The 18326-nt window shown below is 36.5% G+C and overlaps 1 protein-coding gene across 1 annotated transcript in view; it reads right to left on the bottom strand.

Annotated features, from left to right (window-relative positions):
- Window positions 1-1281: 1281 nt before the first annotated feature.
- Window positions 1282-18326, bottom strand: part of LOC136841401 (uncharacterized) — a 23328-nt gene continuing 6283 nt past the window's right edge. The window contains exons 4-8 of the mRNA XM_067108325.1: window positions 13168-13320; window positions 12834-12909; window positions 11856-12058; window positions 7501-7632; window positions 1282-3060 (exon numbers count right to left, since the gene is read on the bottom strand). Coding sequence (XP_066964426.1) covers window positions 3055-3060; window positions 7501-7632; window positions 11856-12058; window positions 12834-12909; window positions 13168-13320 — 570 coding nt within the window. The 3' untranslated portion in view covers window positions 1282-3054. The remainder of the gene's footprint in view (window positions 3061-7500; window positions 7633-11855; window positions 12059-12833; window positions 12910-13167; window positions 13321-18326) is intronic.

Here is an 18326-nt window from a genome sequence, read left to right on the forward strand (position 1 = left end):
AAACCTCGTACCTACAGCCTCTTTCTTCTCTACTTATGGCGCCTAGGACACAAATATCAGCTCACGAGAAAAAAAAACAGGTAAAATTAAATGTCGGGGAACCATACACCTGGCAGCACGGCCAGGTCAGACATTTGCCAGATGGCACCAAGGTCCTCTAAATATACTGAGTGTATTGAAAGGACCTTGGGTAGCACTAATCAGTAACCTTTCGTGACGGCCTGCTTCCTTTAACGAGAACTCGTTCCCGCACTTGGCTGTCTACAAAAACAAGAATAATAGAAATGAAAATGAAAACCCAATTGCTTCGCTTAGTATATTTGCAAATGACAAAAGAACCTTTTCAGAACCCTTCCATTTTTACTCACTCACAGTATCAGACCTTCAGGCTCACGAAAAAGGAAATCCTCATAATCATGGCATTCCAGTGTCAGTAAAAAAAAAAGCAATATAGAAGAGGAAAAAAAAAAAGATATCGCTTTTGAGAAGATATAAATGCACGGAACGGTGAACTACGTAGAGCACTTTGTATTCTAGAGGACAACCGGATACCGGACGGTGTATGTTCATAACTTGGACCTCCTTTTAATGCACATGTTCTTGAAATGATGCACATATGCATAATTATTCAGAGAGAGAGAGAGAGAGAGAGCGCGTATCCTCCACTTATGATCAGAACGAACTAATGCAGGTGATTTTAACTGTCTCAAAACTTGTCACATATATACATTACTAAAATCAAAATACAGAAATTTAATGCTTCAGGGGCCATGACGATGTTCTCATATCGCTTTAATTCTAAATCATCTTTCGGTCCGACAGTTTTCCCAACTACAGCTTATGTCAAGATTTCTTAAACTCTATTTCATTGGTAAGCTTAATATTTTGAAAAACACTATTCGATCGTCTCGGTTGGAAAAGGTTTGTCAATTATTCTATTACATTTTCCGTGAAGGAATAAACTTGATTGGACATAACAGCAAACCTAAAATATATTTGTATACTGGCTTCTCCAGCCTAATTTGATCAATTCCGCTTTAGATTCTACAATGAAATACAGTCATTAAAGGCTGTAGCGTAACTATTTTCATTGAAAGTAATCTTAACCAGTAGTTTTTATGCAATAATAGAAGACAACATGTATGCTGTGAAAAGGATATATATAAACATACACACACATACATAAATATGTATATGTATATGTATATGTATGTATATATATGTATATATATATATATATATATATATATATATATATATATATATATATATATATGTGTGTGTGTGTGTGTGTGTGTGTGTGGGTGTGTGTGCGCCATGAAAATATTGCTCTGGAGATTTTGCCTTTGTGGTAGCATAGTTAAAGAAATTCAATTACAGTATCTTATGTAATATTAGCTTATTATTAAGATTATTCGAGGCCTTAACAAATAGAAAATCAAATTAACTTTAGAAATACAGGTCAATACTTTAGCAAGAAAATGATTTACCGGTAACTGATTTTATTTAACATATCTTTTGTATCTCAATAGTTCAACCCAGTGCGTTTTAGCGTGTGCGAACGCTGTCTGTAAATATGAAATGTGAATGAATGTATTAAGAAAATTATATGTACTCGTATCTTTGCTCTAGAATTCCTTTTCCAACTTCGATATCATTCATAATAATAATAATAATAATAATAATAATAATAATAATAATAATAATAATAATAATAATAATAATAATAGCAAAAAGCTAGAGTATACTACATGACGAGCGAGCTACATAGCGGTCGTTGACGTGCTCAAAATGTCCCTGAGAATCATCATGCAGATAATAAAATAATAAATGTATATCAGTATATAATTAGGGTAAAGAAGTTGTTGCCTTAAAGAGGAATGAAAGGAATAAGATATGACAAATGGATACAAAGTAAGTCGATATCGTATATACATGGAATCAAATTCCTCCAGGGTGCAACTTCCATGTCTTCGATGATAAAAGAAAGAAATAACTTTGAGCCTTAAATAAAGTAACAAAGACCACTACCATACGTTCTTCAGGTACCGAAGTATAGAATTTCATCATAAGAAACGTACTATTTTTATTTGCATGATTCCATGCAAATCGACTTCTCAAAAGAAGACAGAAACCTAGGCGCATACAGAAAGTTTGTGGAACCTTTAGTTTATGATGTCACCTGAAAACCAATGAGTCAAAATCCATGCGCCGCCATGTCAGAATTATGAAATCCTGTTAGCCTGTAACCGTTATTCCTTTAATGCAGTCTGCTAATATTTTATTTCTAACTTTGCAAAAAGGAAATATGAATAAAAACACCGAAAGTAGCGAATAACATCATTTTACCTAATTCTTATAAGAAACGAAGAAAGCGCCAAATGAGCACACATGAATAAAGAGAAAACTTGCAAAACCGTTGGCGGTAGGTTTAGATAAGGCCGCAGGGCCCCTAACCGTAACTGAGGTCAATATTATTATCAAAGAGACAAGAAGCCTTTTGTGGACCTCTGGACTCTACAAACCAACAGAAACGGATTACTTATAGCGCGAGAACTCTGTGAATTTAATGAAAACCTTAATGACTACTTTATCAGCAGAACCAAATTGTCTAAGTCTTCTATTAACGAAGTTGTTTTTTTCTTGTTTTAGCTGTGCTTTCTCCAACGATATAGCTTATTCAAAATGGAATAGACTAAGAAATCTCAGGTTTTTGAAATCAGAAAATTGTCTGAGTGAATTCAGGAAATGTGCGTCAGAAAACGTTGGATAACTTCCAATGCAGTGACGGTTTTCTTAGCAAAGTATAAAAAAAAAAAAAAGTTTTCCCAGCCAAGGAACCATACCAGAAATTGCAGCTTTCTTTCTATCTACATCGTATTTCTCTAGTTGAGTTCCTAAGATCATAAGCTTTCAGTTCTGATAAAGTTAAAAGAACGATAGGAAGGGGAAGGACATCAATCAATATCCGGCCAAATCGACGTGATCCTAGAGTGTCTTGCAAATGTTCCTTTCAGCTTCAGCGTGCGGAAGTCAGTCATCCTGGGCAGATGGTTATTCCTGAAATGAAAGAAAATATACCCATTTTCGGCATTGTTCTGGACTTGAAGAAAATATAAACTTTTTCCATCACATGTTCGCCCAAACCTATAAAATTTGTTCCTGACAATCTTTTACAGATGACACAAGCTGAGAAACTCAAATAGCTCTGACAAAAGGGAATTAAGCCAAGTCTTTCTATAATAAAAAACCAAAAAGATAAGAAAAAATGTCAGCATCAAGGAAAGCTCTTGCTTCAAAGCCACTTTGCAGAGTAGTTTAGCAAAATGATTCTCTGTAATTCTCATTCATCGTTAATTCTGAACTGTGTTAGATAATTCAACTATTCTTAAGTAAATGTTGTCCCAAACTTAGGATAGAAATATATTTTTTAGTTTAAAAATATTTTGTCTACCCTAACCAGTATTTGGCTACAAAATCATATAGATTAGAACCAGGGTCTAAGAATTAATTTCTGAAAAAGCAAAGATAAGCAGAGTTTTGTTTGTTTGTGAAGGACTCATTCGTTGATGTACTAGCGAGATAAGGCTATATAAAACTACTTGGCAAGGGAGATTAAGAAAAAGAATTTTCAGCTCAAAAAGGAAAACCAACGTTTCAAGAGCACTGCCCAGTCAATATTCAGGTCAGCAATTTAGTGTAAAAGTTGAAGAAAACCAAATCGTATAACCTACAGCTATCATCAGCAAATATCTGACACGAATTTTCTTACTGCCCAACGGAAATTTATAGACATAAGGATGAAAAGGTACTGATAACTTATTACGCTTATGTCTTGTTTGTGGACTCCGTACTGATGATCAGAGAAATTTTATAACGTATTATGTCTGCTGACACTATCAAACATGCATAATATAGTAGCTTTTTTATAGCAATCATTAGAAAAAAGGGCTATAATGAAAAATTCTTTATATTTTGTGTTCTACTTGAATTTTTTTGCATACCTCTAATTTTCAAAGGGTTATGGAGTGAGAGAGAGAATGCAGGGGCCAGGAGTAACATTGTCAGCCCAAGAAGTGACAAAATTGGTCAACGTTGACACCAGTGCGTAGATTTTGGTAGGAATAAAGCAAAAAGAGGTAAATATTTGCAAATGTGAGGTGACAGTGTACTGGAACGAAAAGCAGTGATATGAAAATGTAATGAATTGTAGTGAAAGCAATGATATAAAAATAAAGAGATGTCTGGGGTAAATGATCACAAACGAATATCATTATATATATATATATATATATATATATATATATATATATATATATATATATATATATATATATGTATATATATATATATATATATCCAATCAATGTCACTGGGAGGAAGACGGACGCTTGGCATCAGTCACGTGAGGGCATTTCAACCATCTTTTGGTTTGCTTTGAAAACTGTATTTATCCATAGTGGTATTTTGTCGTCTCTTGATAGTACTGAAGATTAGAGTACTTCTAAACCTATTCACACTCGTGGCTTATCGCAGTTTCAAGTTTATGAAATTGCTGGCAGCTGAATCATAACTAAAAATGTATTTTGTGAAACTGCACTTGATAAAATGCGTATTTTATACTGTCTCAGATATTCGGATGTTAGTAATGTGTACGAGTTTAACAAGAACGTTCATCAGACAGTGAAGAGAGAGAGGTTGGGGTATATGGCCTCACCTGAAACCCAATATTAGCTGTTAGTTCTTCGACACCTTGAACAGGGCGGAAACAGTCTCAGATACAGCACTTTCAGTTTCAAGCTTATAGGCCATCTGCTCATAGTCCAAATAAAGGAGAAGAATCGTTGTTACGGCTTTTGTTGTGAGATAATGATTTCCTAAAATATGATTAGTTATTCCTGGATATTCCGCACACGTTTTTTCTTGTTATTAAAGACATTTTTCCACACAGTGATACTGATGTTTTCATAAGTTATACTGTTCGCCATTATCAAACTTATCCGTCAAGTTCATTCACTGAATGGTGAATATGATTCAGAATATCTGATTAAGGTTAATGAGAACAAATGAATAATGGGGGATTTCAGCTTCGTAATCAAAAGTCCAGCATTCGTGTAAAATGCTACGACGGAAAAAGATAGGCCTCAGGTCAAAATTAACACTGTCATTCAGCAGAAGTAAATCAAATCATCAAACAAAATAAAGCACCAACTCATTGTCAGACAATGAGAGCCTTTTCCACGGGCACGAAAAATGTCGTGTTACAAGCAGAAACTTTCCCCACGGGAATTCTATCATGCACAATCCTGCTGTGGTTACAAATTTATATAATACACTCGATATAATTGGGGCGTGAAAAACAACAACTCAGGCCAAAGGAAATGTCAAGACCGGTTCATTCGGAATAGTTCATAATCTAATATGTGGCAAGCAGCAACCAGTAGCTACCAATTGGTGATCTGTCTCTGCCTAAGCTACTATCAAAAATTATCGTCCGAAAATTTGCATTTGAAAGGATATAGCGTTTCTGTAGGGAGAATTGTGGTTCATGACTTTAATAAGAGGGTAACAAAGAGGAGGAGAATATTCGGGCCACTATCAATATTTGACAAAGGCTGCTGAAAACGAGCGCTCAGTAGAGAGCAGAGCTCCAGCAGCTGAAGCGGTGTCAAGGCGACAATCGGCAAAGGAAAACTGAATTCTTATTACATGTGGATGACATGGATTCCCGGTACAGGCCCGACGAAAGAAAGCCAATAGGTTCTGTTGTAAACGCAAGTGTGAAATCTGTTAGTGGTTCAAATAAAAACAACATTATTATTATTATTATTATTATTATTATTATTATTATTATTATTATTATTATCATATTCTGTAAAAATAAGAAAACAAAAGATCTGACTATGAAAAAGAGTCCTTGTCTTGTAACAGAGAAATTAAGACAGCCTTAAACAGAAATTGCGTCCCTCTGAAGACTGCCTCTCTCACTCTTACAATGACCTTAATTACAACGCGTTTGTTCAAAATCAAGGGGCCACTTATGAATTTTGTCAAAAGACAAGATGCACACCTTGACGGGAAAACTCTAAATAAATAACACGGTAATTCTAGGAAGGAGTGACAACCATTCTAGGTTAAATATCTTAGAGCATGTTTTTTTGTTAAAGGCACAAGTAAAATGGCTAAATTATTTTCACTACAGTTTTAAGGATCTCTCGACAAAATCTCTCAGTAAAGGATTTCTTTGGGCCATTCATTCAAGATGATAAATTTTTTATCGTATAGCTTTCAAGACTTAGTGCAGTTCGTTTGGCAAAAAATCGCTCATTTTTCATTGATATTCAACAACCGATGTAATCGTTGGTAGTGGTTGTGGGGGGGCGGCGGGGGCGGGGATTAGGGGGTTACATGTTTGTTAACGTTTCACCAAGATCCGTTTTCTCATAATGCATACGGGGCCTCCTCCTGTGTTTTAGATGTGGGCAATTTTCGCCAGAGTTATTCTCTGTAATGAATATTCACCGCTCACAGGACAATTATTTTAAAAGACCTCTCTCTCTCTCTCTCTCTCTCTCTCTCTCATATGGGGAATTCTATTTGGTGGAAATTTGATACTTCGAATTCTTATTGTCAATAATAATAATAATAATAATAATAATAATAATAATAGTACACAACGTTTCCCGATGTTAGAAGACCTATGGAATGGGTTTGAAGTTAAAGCATTTGCCTTGAATTTTCTTTATAATGGTTCTAAATGGATTAACATTGTTTTTACTCATCCAGGAAATGTTACTTAAAATGTGCAGTATTTATTTCTGAAGAGCCTCCTGTCCGTTCTGCTTTGAGTCTTTGACATTCTTGTCTAAACGGAGGTATTATTTGCTTCAGGAAGTTATTTGGGTTTGGAAGCGAAGACGATCATCATACGAGAATGAAAAGATCATTAGTGAAAAGAAGAAATGTTAAAATATTATCAATATTTATTATGCCTTGAGTGCTGTGTGTCTTCATTAAGTTGCGTAAATACACTCGGTGGATGGGAAATAGGACTGTGAACAGATTACAAGCCTGAGCTGCTGAGTTGAGTGACGTTATAAGGACAACAAGAATCATCCATTGCTTTTTTTGGATGGGTGCAGCATGGCTTGGAATACAGTTTTAAGGAGAACGATATGCAGCAAACATTCTGAAATATCAAAAGGGTAAAAAACTGCGAGAAAGAGAGGCTTCCATGGACAGTCTTTGTTCTCTTGAAGTTACTCTCTCGCTCCTTACCACGATTTCGGCTCCTGAGTTTTCAAGGCACGAAATCATCATCATTTCAAATAGAATGCATTAAATTTTTCTGCCCTTTACCCAAACATTTATAGGCTATAAGATAAATAATTCTATTATTTCTGTAATGAAGCATGAAATGTGTTGTTCTGAAATGAAGGAATGATAAAATGCTAGTAGTGAATTTTCGACTTCCTTCCATGAGATTAACAGATATCGTACCTGAACGTAAACATCCGTGTATATAACATCGGTAAGACTGGCGTATGCTGTACTCCCTACCCAGCAGGCGTAGCGGACGGGGGTGGGCGATGCACTTGCCTGTTGGATCAATAGATCACCACCGGGTCGCATCTGTGAACAGGAATCCCGAGTAAGAAGTGTTACAAGCACTGTGAATAATAATAATAATTTCACCAACTCTCTCTCTCTCTCTCTCTCTCTCTCTCTCTCTCTCTCTCTCTCTCTCTCTCTATATATATATATATATATATATATATATATATATATATATATATATATATATATATATATATATAAAAATTAGAAGTGGCTCCTGAAAGAACGAACCAAATGTCACTGCCGCATACCTCCCTGTTGAATCATGGATGAAGCCCCTTGTGCATGCAACCTTCACAAAAAAGAAGCAGTTAATACGCCTACAAAGATGGCTCATTAAACCTGCAAAAATACAGCGCTATTGCCTTCCTCCTGCCTTGGATGCTTTCTCCCGCTTCTTGGATTTCAAGCCCCTTCCATTCTGACACCTTTTTCACCCCGTCTGTCCAAACTTATTTGTCTTTCTCAATCTCCGCTCTCCCCAACACTTCTGAATTTTACACTCTGCACCACACTGCCATCGTCCATTCTTTCCACGGGACTGAACTATCTCAAAATACTCTGGTCCATTCTTTCACCCACACTAACCTTTTGGCCATTTCTTCGTGTTTCCTTATTTCTCATCCTGTTAAATTTTCTTATGACACATATTATGCAAATAGTTCATCTCAGCAGCTTTAGCTTTCTCACATTCACATTCAACATCCACAAGTCACTTCCACAGAAGAGAGTTAGTTCATCTGTTCCTTCGTACATTCCCATGTAGGCCTCCATAGACAAGCCAAGCCCCTTCCCAATCTCCTGTAGGCAAAGTTAAGTATATCTTAGTTTAACCAGACCACTGAGCTGATTAACAGCTCTCCTAGGGCTGGCCCGAAGGATTAGATTTATTTTACGTGGCTAAGAACCAACTGGTTACCTAGCAACCCCACCATGTTCCTTGCTTCACTTATAATGTGATGAACCTCTCTTTTCATCCTACCATCATCTGTCTCGTGCATTATAAAAGTTTTATGTGAATCCACTGCTTCCATTCTTCCACAATGAATGTTCAACATTCACTGCTCCATTTTCTTGATTCTCATTCGTGTTTTAACCGTACTCAAGCCAAAGAGAGTGATGGAGAGTGTTTGTTTTAGTTTTCTGTAAAAGAAAACTATTGTGCCGACTTTGTCTGTCCGTCCGCACTTTATTCTGTCCACACTTTTTCTGTCTCCCCTAAGATTTTAAAAACTCCTGAGGCTAGAGGGCTGCAAATTGGTATGTTGATCATCCACCCTCCAGTCATCAAACTTACCAAATTGCAGCCTTCTGGCCTCAGTAGTTTTTATTTTATTTAAGGTTAAAGTTTGCCATGATCATGCTTCTGGCAATGATATGGGATAAGCCACCACCGGGCCGTGGTTAAAGATTTATGGGTGCGGCTCATACAGCATTATACCGAGACCACCGAAAGATACAGTAGATCTATTTTCGGTGGCCTTGATTATACGCTGTACAGAAAACTAGATTGCGCTGAAGAAACTTTAGCGAATTTTTACTTGTTTATTTTGTGTACAATATTGCACGGTGTATTCATGAAAGACTGTTTAGTGAAAAAATAGGGAAAAAAGGGTTAAAGTCACTGTTCTACACACACGCACACACTCAAGCACACTCACACATATATACATTGTGTGTGCATATATATACATGTAAATGTATAATGTATTTATACATATATATACATAATATATATATATATATATATATATATATATATATATATATATATATATATATATATATATATATATATATATATATATATATATATATATGTGTGTGTATATATATATATATATATATATATATATATATATATATATATATATATATATATATATATATATATATATATATATATATATATATATATATATATATATATATATATATATATATATATATATGTGTGTGTGTGTGTGTGTGTTTGTGTATGTGTTTAGAACTGACTTTAACCCATTTTTCCATATTTTTCACTGAAATCAAGAAGGGAGAAAGCATCCAAGGCAGGAAGAATCGAATGGCGCTGTATTTTTGCAGGTTTAATGAGCCATCTTTGTAGATATATATATATATATATACATACATATATATATATATATATATATATATATATATATATATATATATATATATATATATATATATATATATATATGGGTGTGTGTGTATGTACATACATATTTACACTCACACACACACCCACACAGATATATATATGTATATATATACATACATATATATATATATATATATATATATATATATATATATATATATATATATATATATATATATATATACTGTAACAAGAGAAACCTCTTCTACGCCAACTCTCCCTTTACAATTACAGCAATATAAAGCATAAGAATAAATATTTAACATTCTTTTGAATTCACAATGAATAAAGGAAGCTGTGGGTAAATAATTCGTCCATTTTGACATCTCTTTTACTCACCGCTTGGGCAAGCTTTAACCTTCCTTTGACTGAGTGATCTGCCCCGAGGCCTTAATTCCAGGTGCTGTCCTATGGAGATTAATCCCTGCCAACACTGGAGTGACTCCAGAAGAGAAAGCGAGCTGGCCCATAAAAACTGGCCCCCCTGTGCAGCCTCCATGACACCTGGGCATGAGTGGCCTCACAAGGTGTCCCACCCACCAAACACCACGTGCAAGTCCTCTATAGAAAACGGAGTGCCAGTGAATAAAACGCCGCCTGGGCGGAGCAAAATCTTAATCCTCCGACCTTACAAAAGGACGTCACACGGGCAGATTGCTCTCGAAAACTCAGAACAATCAGAGACATCGGATGCCCTATCCAGGACACTTGCAGTCCTCTTGCTCTTGCTCCTTTCGAGCTGACCATTGCTCTTCCCCATGTGGCTGGTCTAGAAGCCTGAGGTACTTTTATGGTAGACCCTTTTCTCTATTAACCTCTATCACTGGCGCCCTTAGACGAGGACACCCCATCTCCTGAATAAGGTAATGTACCCTAATTAAGGTTCTCGAAGTCAGTCACGTACTCTATTATTCTCTATCACTATTTTATTTTCCCTTCTCAGTGCGATTTACCTCAGTAAGACCTGTGTTCTAAAGTAAAGTGCGTAGCATATCAACGTAAGTGTATTAACCAGTGTTGCCGAATGGAGTAGCTTGGCACCATAAGTGCAACCCCCTCGATTCCCTCTAATTATGCTGTCGACTCATTAAGTAACCGTTGCATTCTCGATTGTAGATAGGAGTGCTTGTTGTGGAACCATCTCATCATCTTGTGTGTGCACAGTGGCCTAACCACTGTATCTTCCACTGTGGTGCCCTTTGTAGTGGGCCCCCCTTGTGTTTCATCTTGGATCATTCATCTATTGTATATTTGATTGTTCAACAGGATTCTGTTCCCCTGTCCATTATTATTCCCAATTCTTCTGATCAATGTGCTTATTGTAAATATAATTAATTACATGAACCTTAAGTGTTTACCCAATCACTCCCCCATTTGAAGAAGGGCTTAAGCTGACATTTTCTAATATGCTTTTTTCTGAACCCAGAACTAAAGTCAGATGCTGCTGCCACCGATGCCCCCATGGTAAGCTGCTGTGAATCTTCAGTTAAAACCATTCAGTGGCCTTAATTCAGCCAAGTTAACCCCTGGGCCAGATCAAAACCATATCAATATATATGGTTGCCTGTGCCTCAAATTTGAAAAATCAGACTGGTAGTCTCCAAGTTACATAAACTTTTATTTGTATTTGAGTTCCGTGACTATTTAACTATGGTCTTCAATACATATTTTGCCTATGGTACGATCTCAGTTCAACCGTTTTCATTTGACATCATGTGTACATGATACACCCAAAATATCACAAATTCACCTTCTGACCTTCAGGTTAAAATAAAAATATATAGAATATAACCATTTCACGTTGCTTTGTCCATTTCGCCATTTGAATATCCAGATCCATCACTTACATTTCTGTCATTCTGTGAGATTTTCTTGCTTTCAAGAATCAAATGCTTTTGTTTTCACATCAATTGAATTGTGGCCTGGTTCTGTATCCAGGTATCACAGTGACAGCTTATTTATATAAACCTCCTAACAGGATGTAGCTACAAAAGTAAGTGTATTACAAGGAAATATTTTTCAATACATGCTTTCGACAGTAACTGATACTCTTTACTGTAAGCATCAAACTAACCTCGTGGTTGGTGTCATCAGACAAGATCAGTGTTCTGTTACGATACCAAGCCACATCTGTTAGAAGTCCTTGGTAGCCACAAGGCAGGATAACACTGCCTCCTACAGGAACCTGAGCTGAGAGAGCATATTGGTAGATTCGAGGAAAGTAGGCCATCTCATTATCTTCATACCTGCAGGTTGCCCCTGGAACACCACTCCAATCTGCAGGGAAATTTGGGTTTTGTTCCTTTACTATGATTATTTTGGGAAAATTGGTAGAGCATAAATGGTTTATCAGTTGTCCTGTGAAGGGATTTATGCATACACAGATATGAAAATCACAAATGTTATCAATCACTCTTAATGTATATCATTTAGATCACTTACAAAGGCTATGCAACCATATGCTGAAGATAGTTATCTGATACAAAAAGCCTATGCAAATGCTAAAACAGGTTGAAAATCACAAGTGCCCAGTAAATACTTCCATTCTGTAAAATCCAATTTCATACTTTGCTTTAGGCATAGATGATGTTCCATAAATCTATGCAAAGACTCATAAATAATGTATAACAGATGGCAATACACAAGAAAAGAAATGCTATGACCTCTAGTGCTAATGTGCCTAAAATTAATGAGGTCTTATTCTGTTGTTTTCATTTTTTCTCATACAAATTATGTCAACTAGTACATCACCTAAAACACTTTCAGAGTGGCAGCACATTAGAAAAATGTTTCTGAGGGAATTTTATGAATGAAATAAAAACAAAGTGAACCTACAATGCTGTATAGTGTTCTCTAAAGGCCATGGTTACATTTTTCCTTATGTAATCCTTGCAAGGCTGCCAGATGGGAGACTTGGTTAACAGTCCATTTGTTAATTAATTCTATTTCCGAGCTGAAAACAATGAACTTACAGTGAAAGAGGTTCGCGTCTCCCTTTACATAACAATTAATTGAAGGGCTTTGCCATTAATTCAGTTAGTGAATCACTTACCTACTATAATGACGGAGTAATTACGATGCCAGTTGTTACTGCTACTAGGTATATCTAACTGCAGTCGATAGAGTCCCTATAGATAAAGCGAAGAAGAAAAATTAAGGGACGGCTAAGCATAATAGGGATAAACGCAATAGCTGTGGGTTTTCAATTGCTGTTCTGAAACACTTTAAGATCCTGTCTAATTTCTCAAATTCAAAATTTCAAACAAACAATGCGTATCCCAAAGCTCTCTTCATAAATAACAACAACAAATCGCTACCCAAAATGCACTGAGGAAATGTTAGACAACCAAGAATGTTCATTACTCCAAATGGCTTTTATAACTTACGGCATCACTGATAGCAGCACAATCGAAATAGACCATAGTTGAAATAAGGACGCGAGAGACTGATGATGAAGATGATGATGATGACGATGGTACTGCATGAAAACTTAGTGACGGTGTACTGTAGGCAGAAGTACCCCCACTGTTATTGCTACTCTGTAAGACAGAAAGGTAGAGAATAATGTCACTATTTAATAGCAATGCACTACACTTGGGTCTGCGAGATAATGTGAAAACCATAGGCAGTGCTTTAGTTTAAATAAAAAGATGAAAAGCGATTGTCCACTATACTGTAGTGCGAAGAGGAGTAATAATATTGCTGAACGACTGTGATCTTGTCGAGTCATGTGCATTCGCTTCATTTGAGAAGGATTTAACCGTATTCTCAACTCTGTCCATTTTAAAAACTGATCTCCCTACATAGCTTTTTATCCTTAAAAAAAAAAAAAAAGAGAAACAGAAGGAAGGAAAGAAAGACGGAAGACTGCCAGAGAGGAACATTACATTGACAGCTGTTTAGTGAATGTTATGTTTGTAAGAAGGTTTACAACTCTTCTTCCGTAGCTTCTCAAACCTTCTTATAAGCCCGCTCAGGATTACTATACTGTACTTCATTCCTGTGTAATTAAGGACTCTTTAATGTCTTGGTCACGTTTTCTTCTAAACAAAACGTCAGTCACCTCAAGGAAAAATCAACTCAAGACCCCTTTTCCCATTTTACTGATGTTTGTTTGTTTGTTTTTTTCTGCAGTAAGTCGAGGATGAATGGTCCTGTTAGCTTATTTCTCTGGTCCTCATCATCTCCACATTCCTTATGTATAGTTATGAAGGCGCTCCTATTTTGCCCCATATAGCATAAGACAAGCCCCATTTATTTGTGGGCTGATGTTAAGAATATTATGAAAAAAGAAACTTGTTCTTCTGTGCCATTATATTTTCAGCTGGTATGTTTATAATCTGTCTTTTCTAAACTGATTCATCCATATGTCCATGCATTCACTACTTACCTACGTTTATATAAGAAGAATATATCAAATATTTGTAATATTTTCTCGTAGTTTGATAGTTTTGTGTTTCACTAAATGTTCAAATGACGGCATTCATATTTTTAGCGTTCGTCCGGGGTCGGTTTTATTTTTTATTCTTTGCCTCACAGAACTTCTTGCAGGTTCACGGCCGTGATTACATGTTTGGGGCTTGGCAAAGTGTGCATTTTGTCTCAGTGGAAATACCAGCTTTCAAACCGTGGTCCTTCACATTCTTTTTGTTGACAAGTTTCCTTGTACATTTTTCTTCCTTATGTGTGGCTCTTGACATTTAGAACATTTTCCTGCATGACATTTGCCAGGAAAAATGACACACTGTGCAGCTTGCCATCACGCGTTGCTAGATCCCGTTATGTCTGTGGAGAAAGTTGACGATGTTTTAGTTTTAGTGCCTCTTGGAAGTTACTTTCGTCTCCACTGGATATTTCAAAAGCGGCTTCTTGTCTCTCATAATATATTCTACGATATTCTTTTGCTCGTCGTCTCCGGGACATTAGCTATCATACCGTAATGTTTATTTCTTCCCCTTGTTATGATCTTGCTCTGTGCAGCTCTTACGTTTCGCCTCTTGACGACAACAGGTTTTCTGCTGTCAATAGGGTCAGCTGATTTTCAAGAATTCATTCTTACTAGTTCTCATTTATCTAACTTGGAACCAAATTTCCCATTTTTCTTAATCACGGCTTCCATTTTGTTTCCATCTCCATGAACTTCTCCATTGTTCGGATTTTTGTCATCAATTTTGCGACAAAGTCTGCAATCTAATTTTTCTGCTGCATTAACATGTGAGTATTCTAGGGTTTATTTCCCGGGATCCCGGACAATTTTCAGGGTTTAATAATCCCGGGATATTTTTGCAAATCCCGGGAAATGCAGAGATAAAATTTAAGTACACAAATAGGGACAAATTAAATTGACTGCAGGATGGTTGTGGACTTGTTGTTCTGTTTATATTTTTATATACTGTAAATACAGACAATTTCTGTCATTATCCTTATGATAATAATCATCAAACATACCTAATGATAGATGCCTAGATTATGTCACTGTTTTGATATTTATATAAAATACTTTATATTTCCAGTGAATTGTATTTTCCCATCAACAGCATCTTGCTAAAATTGCTAAAATCTTGTAAAATTGCTAAAATCTTGTAATTTTCAAGTTGCAACGCTTTTGCAGGATAAGGCCTGTCAAATAAATCCCTGGAGGGAAGATAAAGCGTCAGTTTCAGTGTTTCCAGTGTATTGCAGTAACTAAATCTATAGGGGACAGGGCCATAAAACCGTGACAAAATAATCATGTATAAGTTTGCAGATTTTTCAAGAGGAACATATTCCTTCTTTATCATGTGGAAACGTAGTATTACTGTTTACCTAATGCTTTATTTTGTATATTTGGGACGGTAATCACGCGAAGCAGTCCCAACAGAGTGTATGCTTTGAACAAGTTTGCAGCAGGTTTTGAACAAGAAGTGTTTGTGATGAGTGACTGCAGCCCGTGTGGGGTGAGGTATCGTCCACTGTGTCGTGTTATATAAGATCTTATTATATGAGAAACTTCTTATTCATCTAGTTCATGTTATAAATAAAGAATGCATACGTTTAATTTTTCTTCGTTTATTTTACTACATTTTCTGTCATTAAGTACTCTTTTCATTTCACTGAGTATAAACGAAAACAAATGTTTTTTTTTTATCAATGATAAAGAACTATAATCTATTTTTCATTCGCACTGGAATTTGGAAGCAGAACAAAAATAAAGTAATAAACGAAGCATATTTTAGCTCTTGTTCTTATTCCTCTTACTTTGTTGACAAACAAAGTGTATGCTGTAATTAAACATTGGGTGAAATTAATAAGACAGTCAATCTACAGTAATATTTCTGCATATCTAGTAATAAGAAGCACATCAAAAACCTGAAAGGGGAACAAGGTATTATGTGTAATTTTAGACAATTGAAAATCCCGGGAATTCCCGGGATCCCGGGATCCGGACTAATTATATCCCAGAATCCCGGGACAAAGAAAAAGCTCCCAAACGGCAGTCCCTACTTGATGTAACCCGCTCTCGTACATTCCTCGCACTAAATATGATGATGTCACAGACATATTGATTTATTCCTGTCATTCTGAATATTACTGGTGCCGTTTCATTACAGTGTGTGCTTCCATTGGTTGCTAAGATCACATGCGACTCAGTTTCCACTCCCCAATGTGCCAAGAACATAAGTTCAAGTAGTGTTTCTTGTGTTCATATTTATTCAGTACATCATGAACTTCACTGTATCCATTTCCCTTATTATTGCATTTTCCATACTAAATTATTTTCCCTTTTCTTGTTCCCAATCAAAGTTTCATGCTACTTCTCTTTCATTTCATTCACTGACCATTAAGATGGCAATTTTTGTTCCCTTAGTTTTAGTTTTCTGTGAAAGAAAACTGTTGAGATGGCTTTGTCTGTCCGTCCGCACTTTTCTGCCCGCCCTCAGATCTTAAAAACTACTGAGGCTAGAGGGCTGCAAATTGGTATGTTGACCATCCACCCTCCAATCACCAAACATACCTAATTGCAGCCCTCTCGCCTCAGTAGTTTTTATTTTATTTAAGGTTAAAGTTAGCCATGATCGTGCGTCTGGCAACGCTATAGGACAGGCCACCACCGGGCCGTGGCTGAAAGTTTCATGGACCGCGGCTCATACAGCATTATAAGCTGTACAGAAATCTCGTTTGCGCTGAAGAAACTTCGGCGCATTTTTGACTTGTTTCTCTTCGCACTGCTAGTTTTGAGCCCCGCCCATGGGAACCCTCACGGCATCATTCCTTAAATCTACTTTTCTTCAGTTATCTAACAGCTTTAATATACCTCGTCGCAGGCAGTAAAAAAAAAAAAAAACCTGCCTAGGTAACGGATGGTTTAATTAGCATGTGTTAGTAAATATCAGTTTTGACGTTATATTTTTGGTTTTAATATTTTTTCAACTCCATCTTATAGTTCTTCATTGTTTCTCTCATTATGCCTAGACCGATTTTATCCTAGATGATAATTTTGCGATTTGGGACACCAAGCAGGGAGGGGGCCATTGGAGAAGAGGAAGCCAGCCAGTCCCTTCGTGCGGTACCCCAGGAGGCCAGTGCAGTGGGCTCATGGGCAGCAGTTACGACGAACAACTACATAACATGACCACCGCCCTTCCCCCGGCTCGGAAATTTGTCATTTTCGGCCATTCTATCGTTCACCCTCATTCCAACTACTTACAATAAATTCCAGAGCGTTTCGAGACATCGGCGTCTCCTCTTCAGTGTGGCAAATGCAAGCAGGTTTACACAAATTATGGATCTATAACAAGAAACTTAGTTTACATAAAATTGTCAAAAATAAAAACATGACGAAAAACGACGCTAAAACTGAAAATAGTTAATCTCACAGGAGTAAATGATTTAAACACAAAATTTTCAAGAATAAGATAGAGGCTAAAACTGCGAATGATCTTCTTCCTTGGCTGGTTTCACAGAGAGATGAAAGCATACAACCAGTCAAAGGAGCCACATCCTCACTATTATTCTTGGCTGCGTGTGTGTGATGTTATTCGTATTTCACTACACCACTTGTTTTAGAAGAAATACACAATCCAAAGCCTAAGATTATTCTTTTATCATGTCAAACGCCCTCTGCATTCGTAAAGCCGAATATCACAGAAATTCAGGCTGTCAACATAAAGCGATCCACAGCATAAAGAAAGAGAAGTACACGGATGGATCCACCGTTGTAACTGGGGATAACACCCACAGTTGCACTAAGAAGTAACAGGCCTACCAGTTACAGGTGATGGATAGCAAGGGTGAAGAAAGGAATGGAAATGAAGGTAAAGTAAAAGGCTAAAATGTGGTTGCAGGTAGGGGCACTTCCATCCTACAAGGCTGAAACTGAATATGATTGATGACCTTGGCTTTGAAGAGGTATTTGTCTACCCTGGCTTCTCTGTGTCATCTGCAAATGGACAAGACCCTAAGGAATGCTTTTATTAACATGTTCCCTCAAAGGACAACTGCGTAGTTTTAACCTCTTCATCTTGCTATTGAGTCTCTTGAACAAAAATGGTCGATTTATTTTTGA

This window comes from Macrobrachium rosenbergii, chromosome 1 (assembly GCF_040412425.1).
Source record: "Macrobrachium rosenbergii isolate ZJJX-2024 chromosome 1, ASM4041242v1, whole genome shotgun sequence".
NCBI classification, from domain to species: Eukaryota; Metazoa; Arthropoda; class Malacostraca; order Decapoda; family Palaemonidae; genus Macrobrachium; species Macrobrachium rosenbergii.